Source organism: Poecilia reticulata, linkage group LG2, assembly GCF_000633615.1.
Source record: "Poecilia reticulata strain Guanapo linkage group LG2, Guppy_female_1.0+MT, whole genome shotgun sequence".
Taxonomy (NCBI): Eukaryota; Metazoa; Chordata; class Actinopteri; order Cyprinodontiformes; family Poeciliidae; genus Poecilia; species Poecilia reticulata.
In genome coordinates this window covers 17249964-17265999 of record NC_024332.1, presented here as the reverse complement: position 1 = coordinate 17265999, position 16036 = coordinate 17249964, and the positions used below count along the sequence as shown (strand labels likewise).

The 16036-nt window shown below is 39.5% G+C and overlaps 1 protein-coding gene across 2 annotated transcripts in view; it reads left to right on the top strand.

Annotated features, from left to right (window-relative positions):
* The window catches only part of impg2a (interphotoreceptor matrix proteoglycan 2a), a 32050-nt gene extending 16858 nt beyond the window's left edge, over window positions 1–15192 (top strand). For both annotated transcript variants that reach the window (XM_008433979.2, XM_008433969.2), the window contains 9 exons: window positions 75–913; window positions 2294–2575; window positions 2667–2886; window positions 5476–5686; window positions 8556–8744; window positions 10242–10443; window positions 11801–11880; window positions 12339–12402; window positions 12654–15192. In XM_008433979.2, coding sequence (XP_008432201.1) covers window positions 75–913; window positions 2294–2575; window positions 2667–2886; window positions 5476–5686; window positions 8556–8744; window positions 10242–10443; window positions 11801–11880; window positions 12339–12381 — 2066 coding nt within the window. In that variant the 3' untranslated portion in view covers window positions 12382–12402; window positions 12654–15192. The remainder of the gene's footprint in view (window positions 1–74; window positions 914–2293; window positions 2576–2666; window positions 2887–5475; window positions 5687–8555; window positions 8745–10241; window positions 10444–11800; window positions 11881–12338; window positions 12403–12653) is intronic.
* Window positions 15193–16036: the final 844 nt, after the last annotated feature.

Here is a 16036-nt window from a genome sequence, read left to right as displayed (position 1 = left end):
CTTTGAAATGGTCACCAAGTGTTGCTGTAAAACACCATCAAAGAGATTGAGTCATTTCATCTTTGTTTATCCAGGCATTGAGGAGGAAGATCTGTTGCCAGAGGATGTTGTGCTAGCTCCTGCTCCAAAGACCATCCCGCCTATAGAGCTCCTACCAGAGCCTCCCTCCCARGAGACGCCAAAGAGCTCCACGTTGCCTGAGCCGCCAATAGAAACAGAGGCTTCTGGGTCAGGCCGAGAAAACCTGGACAGTTTAATTGAGCCATCCATTGAAGAAGAAGAAGACCAAATATCTCTTGTAGAGACTGAAGATGTCAAATCAGAACCTGAACAAGAAACAGTTGATGAGGTTGAGATTTTGGAAAAACCTGAAGTCTCTACAGTTTTAACTAAGACCACAATAGAACAAGGCCAGCCAGCTCTTTTACCCCCAACAGAGACTGTGAATATCCCAACTGAGGTGTCGGAGCCTGATGTAGCCAAAACCACGCTGCACTCTGATGTTGATGAACCTGTGGTTCAGGCACCAGAGGACTCTAGCAAGTTTGACAAAGACCCTGACCAGACTGTAGGGATCAATGTGATTTTTACCTATCCTGAGGAACCTGCATTTGATGAAAAAGGCTTTGACGAGACAATTGAGAGTGATGGAAGTGAAGTGAAAGAGGGATCTTTGTCTGAAACCAAGGATATAGAGGAGGAGGCACCTCTGACCCCAGAGATCTTAGCAGGAGATCTTGTGGAGGATGAGATTTTGCTCGTGAACAGAGACAATTCGAAGTTACCCGGGACAGACTTCCCACGCCATCCACTGCCAACTGCCCTGTCTCCAGAGGAGGAATCCCCTTTTACAGTCTTCTCATCCATTGTCCCAGATTTTGATGCCCTACCTGACAAAGCCATCACTTCACTGGTAAAAGTAAAGTTGATATTAACATCTTGAATGTTGTTTCTTCACAATCTGGAATAGAATATTTTCTTTAATGCTCTTTAACATTTCACAAAATGTAAAAGCAAACCCAATTCTTTGGACCAATCCAACTAGGTCAGATTCTGACACTGATGTGCCCGATGTGTTTTTTTCAGCAGCTACCTAATTAATATGTGACTATGTGGGCTGAAATGAAATAGGCTGTGATTCACTCTGTTTCCTGACTGCTTTCAAAATGACATGATTTCTATGCACCATAACATTATGACTGCCAGTCCCCCTTTTGCTACCTGACATGCCAAGACATAAACTTCCCTAGTTGTTGTTCTGTGGATTGAGCATTTTTCTATTGACAAAGAACACAGCTGTCAGATAATCCTGTTCCCATGAGGAGGCTTACATGGTCCATGCAAAGCTTAGTTAGGTGGTATGTTTCAAAGTAACATTCACATGGATAGGGACCCAAGGTTCCTCAACAAGGAATTGCCCAAACCACCACACTGCCTCCAACATCTTGCCTTCTTCCCTTAGTACATCTTGGTTACACAGGTTTGCAAAACGCACACTCACACACAATTCACTTTTCACAAAATGTAAAAGCAAACCTAATTCTTTGGACCAATCCAACTAGGTCAGATTCTGATACTGATGTGCCCGATGTGTTTTTTTCAGCAGCTACCTAACTAATGTGTGACTTTGTGGGCTGAAATGAAATAGGCTGTGATTCACTGTGTATCCTGACTGCTTTCAAAAAGAACCAATAATAATAATAATATCAGCTACTGACAACACAGGCCAGCCTTTACTTCCCACTCTTCCTTCTCTAGGTGGCTTTTTGAATGACACTGAGCATTGTAGACTGGGAGCACCTCTCTTCAGTTTTGTAGATGCTCAGAACAAGTTATTTAGCCATCAAAGTTTAATCCATTTCAAACGCAGTCAAATGCTTAGGCTTGCCCATTTTTCTGGTTTCTGACACGTTTTCAGTTTAAAGACAAACTCTTCTATTCTACCATTTATCTCCTGCCCACTCATAGGTGCCATAATGAAGTACTAATTAGTGTTGTTCACTTAAGCTGTCAGTGTTCATGCCATTATGCCTGATTAGTGTATAATGTTGAGCATTCAGAGAAGCTTCAAAGATGGGACAATTACTCATACGACATACAGCAAAGGACCTCTATTGTAACAAGTTTTGAGCCTTACACATCACTTTACATTGAAAGTATGCCTCTTGCACCTTTACCCTAGTCTCTTTGGAGAAAAAGTTACAATTAATTTAATTCTTTAAAATGCATAGATAAGATATGGCATCAATTAGAAGCCACATTTTTAAGACATTTTTCTGTTTGGTTGAGGTAGACCACTCAGGAGGACCTGGATGATGCTGCCCCTGAAGATCACGGATATGACCTGATTCCTTATGATTACGGCTTGACAAACCAGACAGAGGAAGGCAGCACTGGATCCCCATTCAGTGTGGCCCAAGGCACAGACCAAGTCAGCATTGCCATGCCTATAAACCCGAGGCGAGCTCTGATAGTCTTCTTCAGCCTGAGAGTGACCAACATGGTATTTTCTGAAGATCTCTTTAACAAGAGCTCCCCAGAGTACAAGGCTTTGGAGCAGCGCTTCCTAGAACTGGTAACCACCGACACTGTGTTGCATTTGTTTTGGTAAAGAGTCCACACCGGCATACAGCTCGCAAAATCCGATTTTTCTTTTTCTTTCCAAGCTTGTGCCCTATCTTCAGTCCAACCTGAGCCACTTTGAGAATCTAGAGATCTTGAACTTCAGGAATGGGAGCATCGTGGTCAACAGTCGGATGAAGTTTGGGAGGCCTGTGGCCCGGGGCGTCACCACCACCGTGTATCTAATCCTGGAGGACTTCTGTAACACTGCGTACCAGACCATGAACCTAGCCATTGATAAATACTCTCTGGATGTGGAGTCAGGTGAGTTTCTTGCACTAAATAAAGTCAGTGCTTACACAGCAAACCCACAATTGACAGAGCAAGTCTGTCTTAATGTTGAGCTAAGCAGTTTACTTTCATTATTTAACTATTGTCGTCCAATCGTCTCCTTTGATACTTGGCGTTTCTCAGACTGTCTACTGAGCACCATGTGAAAAAGATTTATGCCTGTTTTAATATAGCCAAATGTGCTTCTAAAGACCCTTATTGTGCTGAAAGCTACCACAAATGTGCTTTTGAAGACTTTGGCAGATTTGTTTATCTGTTTCTACCCAATAAAACAACAGACAGATATTATCAAAGTGAGCCTGTCTGGAAATACAGACATAAATCACATGCCAATAATGCAATTACAAAACCTGATATAGAGCGCCCATAAGCCGTTTCTTTTTTTTTTTTTTTGGGAGGGGAGAAATCCAATCCCAAAATCTGTATTCTGGTGTTTCCTAATGCGGAATGCCTTCTCTTTAGTGTTTTCTATTGCTTTGGCTGCAAGTGTTTTATACGTCTACATGAATAAACCACACCGTAAGTATGCAGATGCACTTTATGCTAATTGTTATTCTATTCACAAGACTGATTTCAGAAGTATTAGAATGATCATTTGATGTCTGTACTTGCAGTCTAGACTGATGTAGACTTGCTAACTCTGAACTACATTGAGATGGAGAGAGTTTGGTACAATGGGCTCAGGAACAACATAGCAGATAAAAAAGGTGCTGTTGTTTGAGATTTAAAATTGATAAAATTACCTGGTAATTGAGTATTTTAATAAATGTTATTTAAATATTAGCCAAGTAAGAGTAAAAAAAGTACTGTGTAAAAAGGCTACTTAAGCCCTGAGTAGTACTATTTAATCTATACACTTATGTGCTGGTTCTGTTATTTAACGATGAAATAAAATAGGACTAACGGTAAATCTCATTGTTTCAAAATAACAAACACAGGCAGAAAGTAGTCAGATCAAATAACTTTATTCTACTTTACCGTGGAGTCTCCCATGTGCCTTTGGCAAACTTTAGTCGAGCCTTGATATGAGTTTTCTTCAACAGTGTTTTTTTTTTCATTGCCGCTCTCCCATAAAGCATCGACTGGTGAAAAAACCAGCAGCTGCGTTCAGAGTCTCTCCCATCTCAGCTGCTGAAGCTTATAGCTTCCTGCTGCGTGTCCTGGTGGCCTAGTCCACCACACTCCTCCCTGCACGGTCACTCAGTTTGTGAGGATGGCCTGATTGTCAGATTTACACATTTGACATTTTCCTTCCACTTCTGGGAGGTGGAAGGAAGTGGAAGGAACAATCTCTTTTCCTTCCACTTCTGGAAGGAAAAGAGATTTACCTGAACTCCAGGGGAGTTTGTTCATAGCCAGCTTATACTTTTCAATAACGTTTTCTCCGACTTGCTTGGAGTGCTCTTTTGTCTTCATGCTGTACTGGTAGCCAGAAATACAGTTTAAGCAGTTAATGGTTTTTCCAGACACAGGTGTTTTTATACCACATTCATTGGAGACGCACTCGCTGCACTCAGGTGATCTCCATTCCACTCATTGAGAGACCACTAGCACCAGTTGGTTAGACCTCTTTTGATTAAGGTCAGTCTTTTTGAAACGGGTGAATATTTATGCAATCATTTACTTAATGCTATTGTCATTATTTTGTGGAATAATTTCCACTTTAGCATTGAATGGTGTTTTTTTTTTTCTTCTAAAAGCCAAATTATGTGGATCCTGATTGAGTTGTAAAAGCAGCAAAAAGAGTAAAGCATCCAAAGGGTGAACACTTTTTATAGGTAGAGGAAACAATTCAATGCAACTTTAACTGCTCTACATTTTTGCACAAAACACAGAACAGATAGGATCTCACCCTTTTCACTAAAATAACTCCACAGAAGGCAATACGGAGTAGCAGAGTTCTCATTGAGGACCAGGCAGAGTGAACAATGTATCAACAATGATGTATTGACATAAAATGTGTTTTTAAACAGTTTGTTTTGCTGTGAGTTTGTAAATTTGTGTTGTTTTTGCAATTTAATCCAACTTTTTCTTTTTCTTCCAAAATCCCAGGAGCTGTAAAAATGACAAATAGCACTTTCAGAACTTTGGGGAAATTGTAAACATATTCTTTAGAAATGCATAATATTACTGAACAGGCATGAGCAGCTATACAATAACAATTTTTGTATATTTAAAACATGTTCTATCAAAACAGAAATACCAAAAAGCACATAAAGTTAGTCTTTGCATGAAGTTAAATTCTAAATAAAAACAGCACAAAACAGGGTTTTCAAACTAAAAATAAATTAGTCGTTTAACATAAATTGATGTTCAGCATACATCTAAAGTTTTTTTTAGTCAAGTAAATCTGAATACCTTTGAATGTTGCATTTCATTGAGATTAGTGGCTAACAGACCAACTTGCAACATAAGAAGCAACTACACTGATTCATCCACAAAGATATAATCCAAAGGTTTTTTTTATGGTGGATTATAAGATTTTTAAAAAAAGCAGCTGCTGAATAGAAATTCCTTTGTGCCTGTTTTAATTTCAATGCTTCAATTGTTTTTAACTTCCAGGTGACCAAGCCGACCCCTGCAAGTTCCAGGCGTGCAACGAGTACGCAGAATGTAAAGTGAACAAGTGGTCAGGGGAAGCGGAGTGCGTCTGTAACGCGGGCTACTTCAGTGTCGACGGCCTTCCGTGTCAAAGCATCTGTGAGCTGCAGACAGACTTTTGCCTCAATGACGGCAAGTGTGACATCATCCCTGGCCAGGGAGCCATCTGCAGGTGGGTGAGGGATTAAGACTGTGTTTGTGTGTGCATGGGGAACAAGTCTTCAGCTCTAAAAGGCCTCAGTGACTAAACAGATTTTCCAAGTCGGTAGAGTTTAGAAGGAGAAAAAGTAAATACAATTACTTATTTCACTAATTTAACAGATGTTTGCTTCTTGTGCTGATTTTCAAGAATACAGACCAGATTTAGGTTTGTTTTGAACAATGTTTTAAATGAAAGAATGTGAGGATTTACACTTTTACAAAGTCCTCAAACGTCGTAGAAGTGAAATCATTTTTCTGTCATAGTTGTCTAATACGTGATACATTGTAGAAAAAAATTAGCATCCCACTGAAGTCAGAGTAAATTKTTTATCTCACGATATTGTGCAAAACCAACAAATTTTATGACGTTCTCCACCTCAAGTAGTCAAATTTCTTATTTCAAATGAATATTTGATCATTTTTACATCTTTAATTATTTTCATTTTCAACCACTGACAAATATATTTTAAAAAGTTCTAAAATTGCTCTGAAGAGTCACTCAGCCTGTAGTTTACCACAGTGCCAATTAGACCTTGTGACAAAAAAATGTAATATAAACCCTTTGAAATCCTGGCAGCATTCAGACTGAAGCCGCAGTTTCTGCTGTGGTTCTGACCAACATCATTATGCTGCTGCTTTCACATGAAAGGACCCTCCCTGATTTATCACTTGACAGCAGACTGAGGCTGAGTTGAGCGACGCACAGTTTAACGTTGTGGTCAGGTTCAGTAATTTGTGCATCATCTGTTTGCCTCAAAGCAGAGACAACCTGGCGTATGTCCATAAAGACCAACACTTAGGAGAAGCTTGCAGTGTGTTCACACAACATTAACAAACACTTGGAGATCTAAACAAGAAATAATATATCCAACAATTTGAAATGCCATAGAAATGAGAGGTGTGTTTGTGTATTATAAAAGCTGTCAACTAATATAATCTTTCCTTAAACAAATTATATCTTGTTGTGACTTTGAATAATGTTGCCACCTGTTACCTTTATAATGTCTTGAGGTTTTTTTGTACCCTGCCCTGTGCTTTTCTCCCTTGCTTCAGGCTCCAGCCCTGCAATTGGAGCACTTTATGCTGCTTTTTTTGTGAAAGGAATCTTACCTTTGTCAAAACATCCCTTCCACCAAGTCACCTGAATACGTCACATTACCAAGACACACAGTGGTGGTGCAAGAATAAAACCTAATCAATCTATGTTTTATTCATAAGGGTTTAATTTGCACATCGGAATGTTTTTCCAGAGAACACAGCTTCTGCAATTCAAACTCTAGTTTTTCCTACGTTTCTTAGCTCTAAAATGTCTCATCTAGCTAAGGCTATAAATGTGGTGAATGAAAGGAAAAATAAAATACTGATTTGCAATCACTCTGTCACTGCAGTCGAATACTCTCTGATTCACTTTGCTCAGACACAAAGAAAAAAGTCACGGCTAAAGCTAATTACCGCGGGTAAACTTGCTGGAGGAACGTTTGGAGAGAGTTGCTATTAATTTAAAGTCAATGCTTACAAACAACAGATTTGGTCACGTTGCTTGTCTAACTGTTTACTTCCTGTTTTAGCTTTCTGTAGTAGCTGGCGTTAACTAATTTGTTTCCTCAACACTCTGGGGTTGTTCCTTCCCTTAAATTCAGGATTCTAGTTCCCAACACAGAATGTTTTTTTTCTAACAGAAAGTCAGATTTTGGTGGGATCGGAGAAACCTGTCATCACCACCTGCGTTTACTTCCATGTTTTCTGCATAAATGGTTTTGTTTCGGAAGAGCACGCTATGTAACTTGTTTCTGCCACCATTTAGCAGCCAAACATCCATTTGACACATTTTCCTACAACACAAAACCAGTCTGTGCTTTGATTACTGTCAAAGATTTCCAGACAGAGCAGGTTGTGCATCTGGTTTGTAGGGCATGGTTCAAATGACTTATTTCATTTCAGAAAAGCGATTAAAATAATGTTAAAAATAAATTTGTGTTAATGAGCACCACTGGTCAATATGCTTACCAGCAGGTCTTATTTTTAGTATGTGTTCAGGTTACATGTTTTGGTCATGATGAACGAGTTTTTTTTTTTTTTTTTTACCAATTCACTTGCACAACATGAGAGGCAGTTTGTTGTCATTTGCTCAGCACAAGCTCATCTGTCAAGAAGAAACACAATAAACGAACAGTTTGTGTTTCTTGTGTGTTTCTGTTTCATACCTTTAAGATTTTTTTTTTTTAGAATATCTTGCTCTTCAATTTGAGTTTTGCCCTTCAAGGTTTCCCCGCTTTGATGTCTGCAATGTGTCGTCTTTGATCAGAACTTGTGTTTGCATGTGAAACAGATTTATGCATGTGTGCTGAAGATGAAAAGCCAGCATTGGAAATAAGTGACAGGAACTTTTTGTTAGCCCTGCTCAGACTTTGATATGCAAGTTTTTTTTTTTTGTTTTTTTTTAACACTCTAGTAATTATGAGCAGACTTGGGTAAGACAAGCCAAGATGACTGCTAACCTCTATTTCACACCCACTACAGCATTATAACACATGAAAGCAGTGCCACGTGCTGCTGGATTCTCATTAACTTCCAGCTAAAAGTGTTGCATTCCTCCATGGAGACAGAAAACAAATAAGAGATTTTCTTCCATAACAAGGAATCAGTGATTTTTTTTTATGACACAGGCTGAATTAAAAATGAATTTAGCATCTTTGTTGTGACAAAAATGCAAACAGGAACAGCTTTTATGTGATTTATTTGCCGAAACGTTTTGATTCTGCTGCTCATTAGAAGTTGAGTTCTTTTATTCAGTCCACAGTTTCACAAATAAATTTCAGGCTGACATTTTCCGTCTTCAGGTGTCGTGTTGGAGAGAACTGGTGGTACAGAGGTGAACACTGTGAGGAGTATGTGTCCGAGCCTCTGGTGGTTGGCATCGCCATAGCCTCTGTTGCTGGTTTCCTGTTTGTGGCGTCCGGAGTGCTGTTCTTCCTGGCCAGGACACTTCGGGATCAGTACGACAAGGAAGAGTCGGAGGATCCCGTACGGTGAGGACAGGAGCTAAAATACTGAGCACCCAAGAACATCCGTAATTTGACAACAGCCAACATTTCTTTTACCTACAAAAAGACAGCTTGGCTATGTCCATCTGTCATTGCGTGAGTAGTGGGTTGAACCACTAAAGGGGAACATAATTGATGTGCCGAATTCTAAGAAATTAATTCAAGAACATTTCTTTTAACCATTTATGACCTAAATTTCAAATGTCCGCCTGGATATTTTTTCTTTAAATCTTTAAATGTCCTGTGAGTAAATACATATTGTCTATTTATCCATAACAACTGGAACTTTCAATATCTAGCAAGTTATTTTTTGCAATTTACTGTCTGCTAAAAGAACTCTCTCAGTTTAATTTCTCTCCCTGCCACCGTGGGGGTGAAATTACCGTAATAACCCGACATTGGCTGGAAAGCGCAACGTCTCCCCTCAGAAACCTTTGGAGTTTTTCAGGTGGCACAAAATGTGGCGGAATTACGATACTGCAAATTTGGCTGGATCGTCGGTGCTACCTTCTATCTGGAAGAGTTACATTAAAGAAACTTTGTGACTCATCTTTGTTGTTTTGTTTGGTGTATCATGAATGTATTTTGGTTGAAATATTGAGTCAGAGGAAGTTATCCAAATGTGAGCAAGTGGGGGTGTTGACATTATGAATGTTTTTATGCTCACATTTGTTTTTTATGTTTGTTTTCTTATTGGATTATTGTGTGTCACGTCATGTGACCTGTCAAATTTAACACACTATAAAGGGTGTGTGCTGCCATGTTGAACGCTGAGCCAAAAAGTGATTCTGCTAACAATATTTCTGATTGACTTTCAAATGCGGAAATAATGTAAACAAAGTGAATGATTTAACGTGCCAAAATGCACATTTTAATAAAAGATAATTTTTGCAGTGTTCTGATCTTGGCCTTTAGCGGCTCTGACATGTTGCTAATATACTTGCCACCTTTGGGACCGGGAAGTGTCTTCACAATTTAGTTTATCGTGTTCTGGTTGCTATTTGGAAAACCAGTTAGGCTTACTACATGTTGGGATGCTAACTGCTAGTAGCAATGAAGCTGATGACAGTGTATTCCTCTCCATTTTATCTGTTGTAAACACTTAAAACTATATTCACAAGTAGCGATTATAAGGAACAGTGTGTGCTTCTTGGTTATTGAGGTAGAAACTATTAGAAGTCCTAACAAATTGTTTATATCTACAACTTTAACTATATTTTATATGCGTGGCTGGCAGCCACACTGGAAATTGAACTCACAGTTGCTCAGAGACAGAAGACTTTCCAAGTTAAAGTTCTCACTTCAGGCTGTGTTATTGTGTTCGTACCTGGAAACTTGGAAAATTTGGATTTTGAAGACGAGCACAACAGTTGTCTCGCACGGTTTACCTTAGTGGGTTAGTTATTTAATTCGAGGCTCGGTTTCTCTCCCTGCCTTTACATCTCGACTAATTGTTTTCTTTATCGTTTTCTGGGTCTTCAGGCGGGTGGAAAGTCTTCCGTCATTGGAAAGGGCAACCAAATACAACCCCATGTATGAAAGTGAAGCCACTACAGGCTACAGCCACTACTACCGTCGTTATCCCGAAGCGCCTATGTACAGCAGTGCCAGCGCCGAGGCATCCACCGATTTTAGCAGCGAGGAGATACGGCACATCTATGAAAACAGCGAGCTGACCAAAGAGGTAAGTTTCTGTTTCCCCCCTGCCTCCATTTCCTTTAAATGGTAATTAAAAGATTGGTCATGTCAACCTCAAGTTTGAAGCAGCTCTGATAAAGATGGAGAACATTTCAGTTCTAAAGTTCAGTTTCTCATAATTTCAGACACCCAGATACTTATAATCTAAAAGAAAACCTGCATCAAACCCATGACGAGAAAATTAGCCTGTGTTATTTCCTACTCGTCGACTCATGCTGGACGTGTGTGGCCTGCTGCAGACAATACAAGGAGCAGCGTCCAATTGTCCTTTTGAACCTGTTCTCTTTAAGAGCTGATTAAACTGTCCACAGCTGCAGTCCAGCATCCTACTCTGCCCCAGCCTGACGCAGCCAATATGTATCAAAAGGCGAGAACTGATGGGACTTAATTGAAGAGGCTCGCCAAAGCTCCCAGTGGCGTCAATAAAAGGGATTCCAAATTTTAATATGTCAACATAAATAAGGAATCTTAAAAAAAAAAAGTATAATGAAAACATTGTAGACGTAAATGGTGAGCAGAACCTGTCCTTGGAAAAAAGAATCCACCTGTTTTTAAAAGATAAGCAGCTATTTTTTGTCCAATCCTCAAGATGACAACTGTAATAAGAAAACCAAGTGGTCACTGGTGTCAAATCTCTTTTTAGTTAATGAAACAAAGGCACACAGCAGCTTATCTTTTGCATGGAGACCATGTCAGTGGTTGGTGTTAAATGATGTCCACTTTGAGTAAGAGACTGTACATGACTGTGTCATAAAAATCCAAACTAATTCATCAAAACACAGATATATATATTTTGCACAGTAACAGTAGACATGTCCGGTATAGGTACGTCATATCTTTGTCGGGAGAAGACTTTCATACAATTGGTGTTGGAAGTGTTGTGTTAGTGGTTGCTTAGCTGCCTCTGCGACTGGGCAGCTTTTCAGTGACTGACTCAGCAATGAGTTCTGGATCCCATCAAACAGGGCCGGAGATAACACGGGTCCATCTGTCAGGAAATTAGAACTGAACTCAAAATGGACCTTTCAACAAGATAATGATCCCCGGTTTGTTCCAAGTTATGGCCGAACACAGAGAAAGTAAAGATACTGGAAAGCCAAGATAAAATCCTTAAAAGAGTTTTAGTATAAACAATAGATTCAAAACAGGCACAAGATCGCTTTAAGTATAATTTCATATGCAAACAGTGGAAAGAGCTTTTGCACAAAGGGATCCGGATGTCATGCATGAAACTGAGCATAGTTACGTCCTATTATGTTCCACATCCATTTCAGTCCTGTGTGCAATTTCTCTGTTTTTGCTGTTTTTGCTCCCTTATCGAGTGAAATCCTGTTTTTCTGCAGGAAATCCAAGACAGGATACGCATCATTGAACTCTACGCTAAGGACCGGCAGTTTGCAGACTTTGTGCGGCAGCATCAAGCGTGAGCTCACTTGTTTGCAGCTTTTAGACCTCAGTGAGATAATGTACTAAATAAACCTGGATTTGAGGGACGGAAAAGGGGGAAGTGGGTTTGAGATACAAGAGACTAACGAGAACAAAGAGACAAAGCGTTTGTTAGTCAAGAGCTTCAAGAGACGAGAAGTCCAGGCCATGCCAAACCAGTGTGGAGACAGATTTATCTTTCTTAAGTTTTAGCCAGAACTGGAGCCACAGATGCAGACAAAAAACAGTCAGATTCAGACGTTACTTTAACTGCCTTTAACTTGATGTGATGTGTGTAAAGATGTCTCCCATTTTTCTTTTGCTTGTTGCAGTGTTCTGTGTAGCATTGATGTTGATTATGCTGAGTTTAGTCTAGCACTTTTTCTTTTTTTTTAAAGTACAAAATGTAACATACAAAAGATAACATTGTTACACTTGTTCCTGAATGTGTTTCAGAGTTCTGGATACCCAGAGGGAAAGCTCCTCTATGCACTCGTAGAACTGTAATGAACAAGAAACTGTAAGTAATGTTTCATTTAATTTGAAAAACAAACAATAAAAAAGAGGAGTCACCACTGTACATCATGATGATGATGATGTTTAATATTTCTTATTGTGTGAGTTGCCTCGTGTGCCTGTATGAATCTCAGTTTCATATCAAATCAGCTCTTGTAATTTACTGAACGGTGAAAAAGGTCTTGCGGTTCTTCAAAGTGATGACATGTTACCCATGTTGAACCGTTTTACTGATGAGCTTCTTCTGTTTCACAGAAACACGCTTCCTGATCAACAACGAAGCTTCCTGTCAAGACGTCTCTTCGATCGCCATGTTCCTCGTAGTACGGACTGTGTTTAGATTATTTTCAGCACTTTTGTAACAGAAACAGTAAGTCTGCATCTGTCGCTCTTTGCGTGGGTGGGTGTTGACCATTCATTCATAAACCTCTGTGCCTTCTGACTGGGTGAGTCTCCTGTGACGCTACGGCCTGTTTCTGCTCATGTTTTTGCTGCTTAACTATCAAACCTTTGGGGAAAACCGGGCCGCATCCTGTTACTTGAACAGAAACGCAAATACCAAACCGACGAGTAACTATTGTTTTGTGGGATAAGTGTTTATTTGCATTATCTTCTATCTGCCTTCTCTTAAAGGGGAAGAACATATATTGTGATATGTTTGTATAGCTAAACTGACATTTGTCCGTCTGAGATATGTCATTTTTTGATCTTTGTCATGCTCAGATTTATTTCTTAGCTCTGTCGAAGAGCCATCAAAACCTAGGTAATTTTTAGTTGTTGGTGCTATTCTAATTTTAAAAACTTCTTGAGATGTGTAATGTCATCGTTGAGTCATTTACAGTTTGAAGCCAGCACCAGTGGATGGACTCTGTTGTAGAATACAAGTACAAGTCAATATTTTGGGAATGCAGAAAAGGCCAAATTATAGTTTGCCTCTGTGTTCACTGATGTTTGAAGCAGTCAGCGTTAAAGATATGCCGAACAAAGATCCTTCAATGGAATCATTTAAATCAAAGCACATGCATGTGCTTAAATGGCCCAGTCAAAGCCCAGAAAGAGCTTTCAATTTAGTGTCCATGGATGTTCTCCATCTGTAAATCTGCCAAAACTTCTGGGACATTTTCCAATTAATTGACTCAGTGATGCTAATTACTTACTCACAACAAACTTTTCAGATTTTTGTTTGTAAAAATTTCTCTTAAGCATTTAGTGTCTTCTCTATACTTCACAGTTTTTCTCCACTTTGTGTTGGATATCCGTCTCTAATTTCTCTCTGAAATACCCTGATGTTTGTAATTGTAGTGTGAAAAAGTTCAAAAGGTATGAATATCTTTGCAAAGCACTTTAGTCTTGACTGATTGCCTCTTTCTTGGAAAATATAAAGCAGCAAAAAGCTGCAGTGTTCTGAAGTGTAAAAGTGACAGTCTACTGTCTCAGTTTTTCACCCCTCCAGTTGATTTGTTTGCCTTTTTTCATGGATTTTTGTAGGTAATAATAAACTTTACCTGAGTGAAGTTGGTCCCACCTTCACCTTCTTCAAATTAAACAAAATTGGTACCAAACGTTTGTGCTGGTTTGTTCTCATTTTAAAGCTGCTAATAAATGTTTCCAGAGGTCAATGAAGGTCAGCCAGACAGTTTCAAAATCAAATGAAATCTGGTGTCAATCAACAGTGCTAAATTTGTGCTGTAGAATAAAATGTTTCTTGTCGTCCTCCAAGATCAACCTACCCTCCTCTCTACATTAAAAAAATCAAACAAAACTGGTATAAATTAGTTTTGTTATGATTGTGCTGGCTTGTGTTGTTAGCATCTTCTTAGCRCAGTTGTTTGACACCAAACCTGCATTTGATCGCCTCTGGAAACATTTATTAGAATCTTTAGCAGCACAAACCACAATTTGTGCTGCACAAACCTTTGACACCAATTTTGCTTGATTTGAAGAAGGTGTGTGTGTGTGTGGGGGGGGGGCTTCACTCAGGTATAAACATTTGGTTCTCCAGACGCCTAACAAGGCAGATAAAATGTGTTTAGATGGAACTCATGAAGGCGTTCGGCCCCGGGATTTAAATCCGGCTTTCAGTTTCACATTAAGACTATCGAGAGTCCCGGAAAAGCAGAAAGCGGAGCATGACGAACAACAGACGCTCTCAGTAAAGGCATACATAGAATCTTCTGTACTGCTGTCTGTCTTTTCAATCTGAAACTGTCTGGGTGACCAATTCCAGTGTTTCCTATGGCATTCATACACTTTCCTCTGGATTTGTTATCCTTGACCCCGCCCGTTCACGGTGTGGCCCTTCACATCTGCACCTGGTTATGTTCTGCTTGTCTACGCTGTCGGAAAGCACGAGCGTCTGCTGTCTCCGGAGGTCACAGCTCCACACATAGATCAAGCTTCAGATTTTTGCTAGGAATAAATTGTTCTGTTAGTCATTTACCCGAGTGAAAAAAAATAAATAACATTTTCGGAGCAGACCCTTGTGTCACTCTCATGCCTTTTGCAATCTGTCTATTCAAGTTTTATTGTCTTGTTTTTGTGYGTGTATCGAGTTATTATCACTGTCCTTCAGCATCTGCCACCTGGTTAAATGGCCAGAAATCAAACACACAGTGTTCATTCATGTAAATAACTCTGCAAATGTCATCAGTCACTGCAACATAGGGTGTTAATCTTGCATGTCTCCTGTGTCTCTTTGTTTTATATTGATGACTGTAATCAGTGCTATCATCTTGTGCAGCTGTAACGGGTAAAAAAAATAAAATAAATAAATTAAACGCTTTATATAAACTGATGAATCTGGTTACTGTGATTGGGACGTTCTTTACCACAACATAACGCAGGTAAAGGAAAAAAAAACAAACAAGTTTAATGATGTAGCACTTTGAGTAAGGACAGTTGTGCTTAAATAATCACTTAAAAAAAAACTGAAGTAAAAATAAAAATAATCACCTTCATTCTTGCCTTGCTCAATGCCACAGTTTTCCTCTTCCACTGGAAGCGTGAGAGCACACTTTGTCCTTTCACTGTGAGCCATAATGTTGGAGACGATTATCTCCTCTCCGGATAATCCGAAGATGAGATTAGCCTCAGAAAGTATGGATTACAGGTTCATCTGCAGCCACGACGGTTTCCAAAAAGAGTGCACACCAGTAATCAGCCTGCACATGCAGTATGATCTCATGCGYCAGGGTTTGTCTCACCATGCACACGAGCAAGACCTTGTGTAAACAAAGCATCGACCTGGGGAAACAGTGTTTCTTTGTACTGTATGAGGGGAAATATTGGATCCAGGTGCTGCTCGTCGTGCCTCGACGTTGACGATAGGTGCAGCTGGAAACGTGATTTTTGGGCAATTCATCCGTGAAAATTCTGAAGTGCAATTTCTCAAAAACATTGTAGCTCTAATTATTTTTATATTTGGTGCAAACGATTACTCTGAATAAATAACATCTTGGGGAATAGTAGCTCACGATACCAAACTACCATTCAGCGAAGACTGCAGCTGAAAGCTGTCAATGACGTTGCATATGTTATCACCAAACTCGGGGYCATTAAATCAAAACCTAGCGTCCGCTACAAGCAGAAAGTTGGATTAACCTAGTCTCCTACTCAAATTTAGTTTCATATGCTTATTT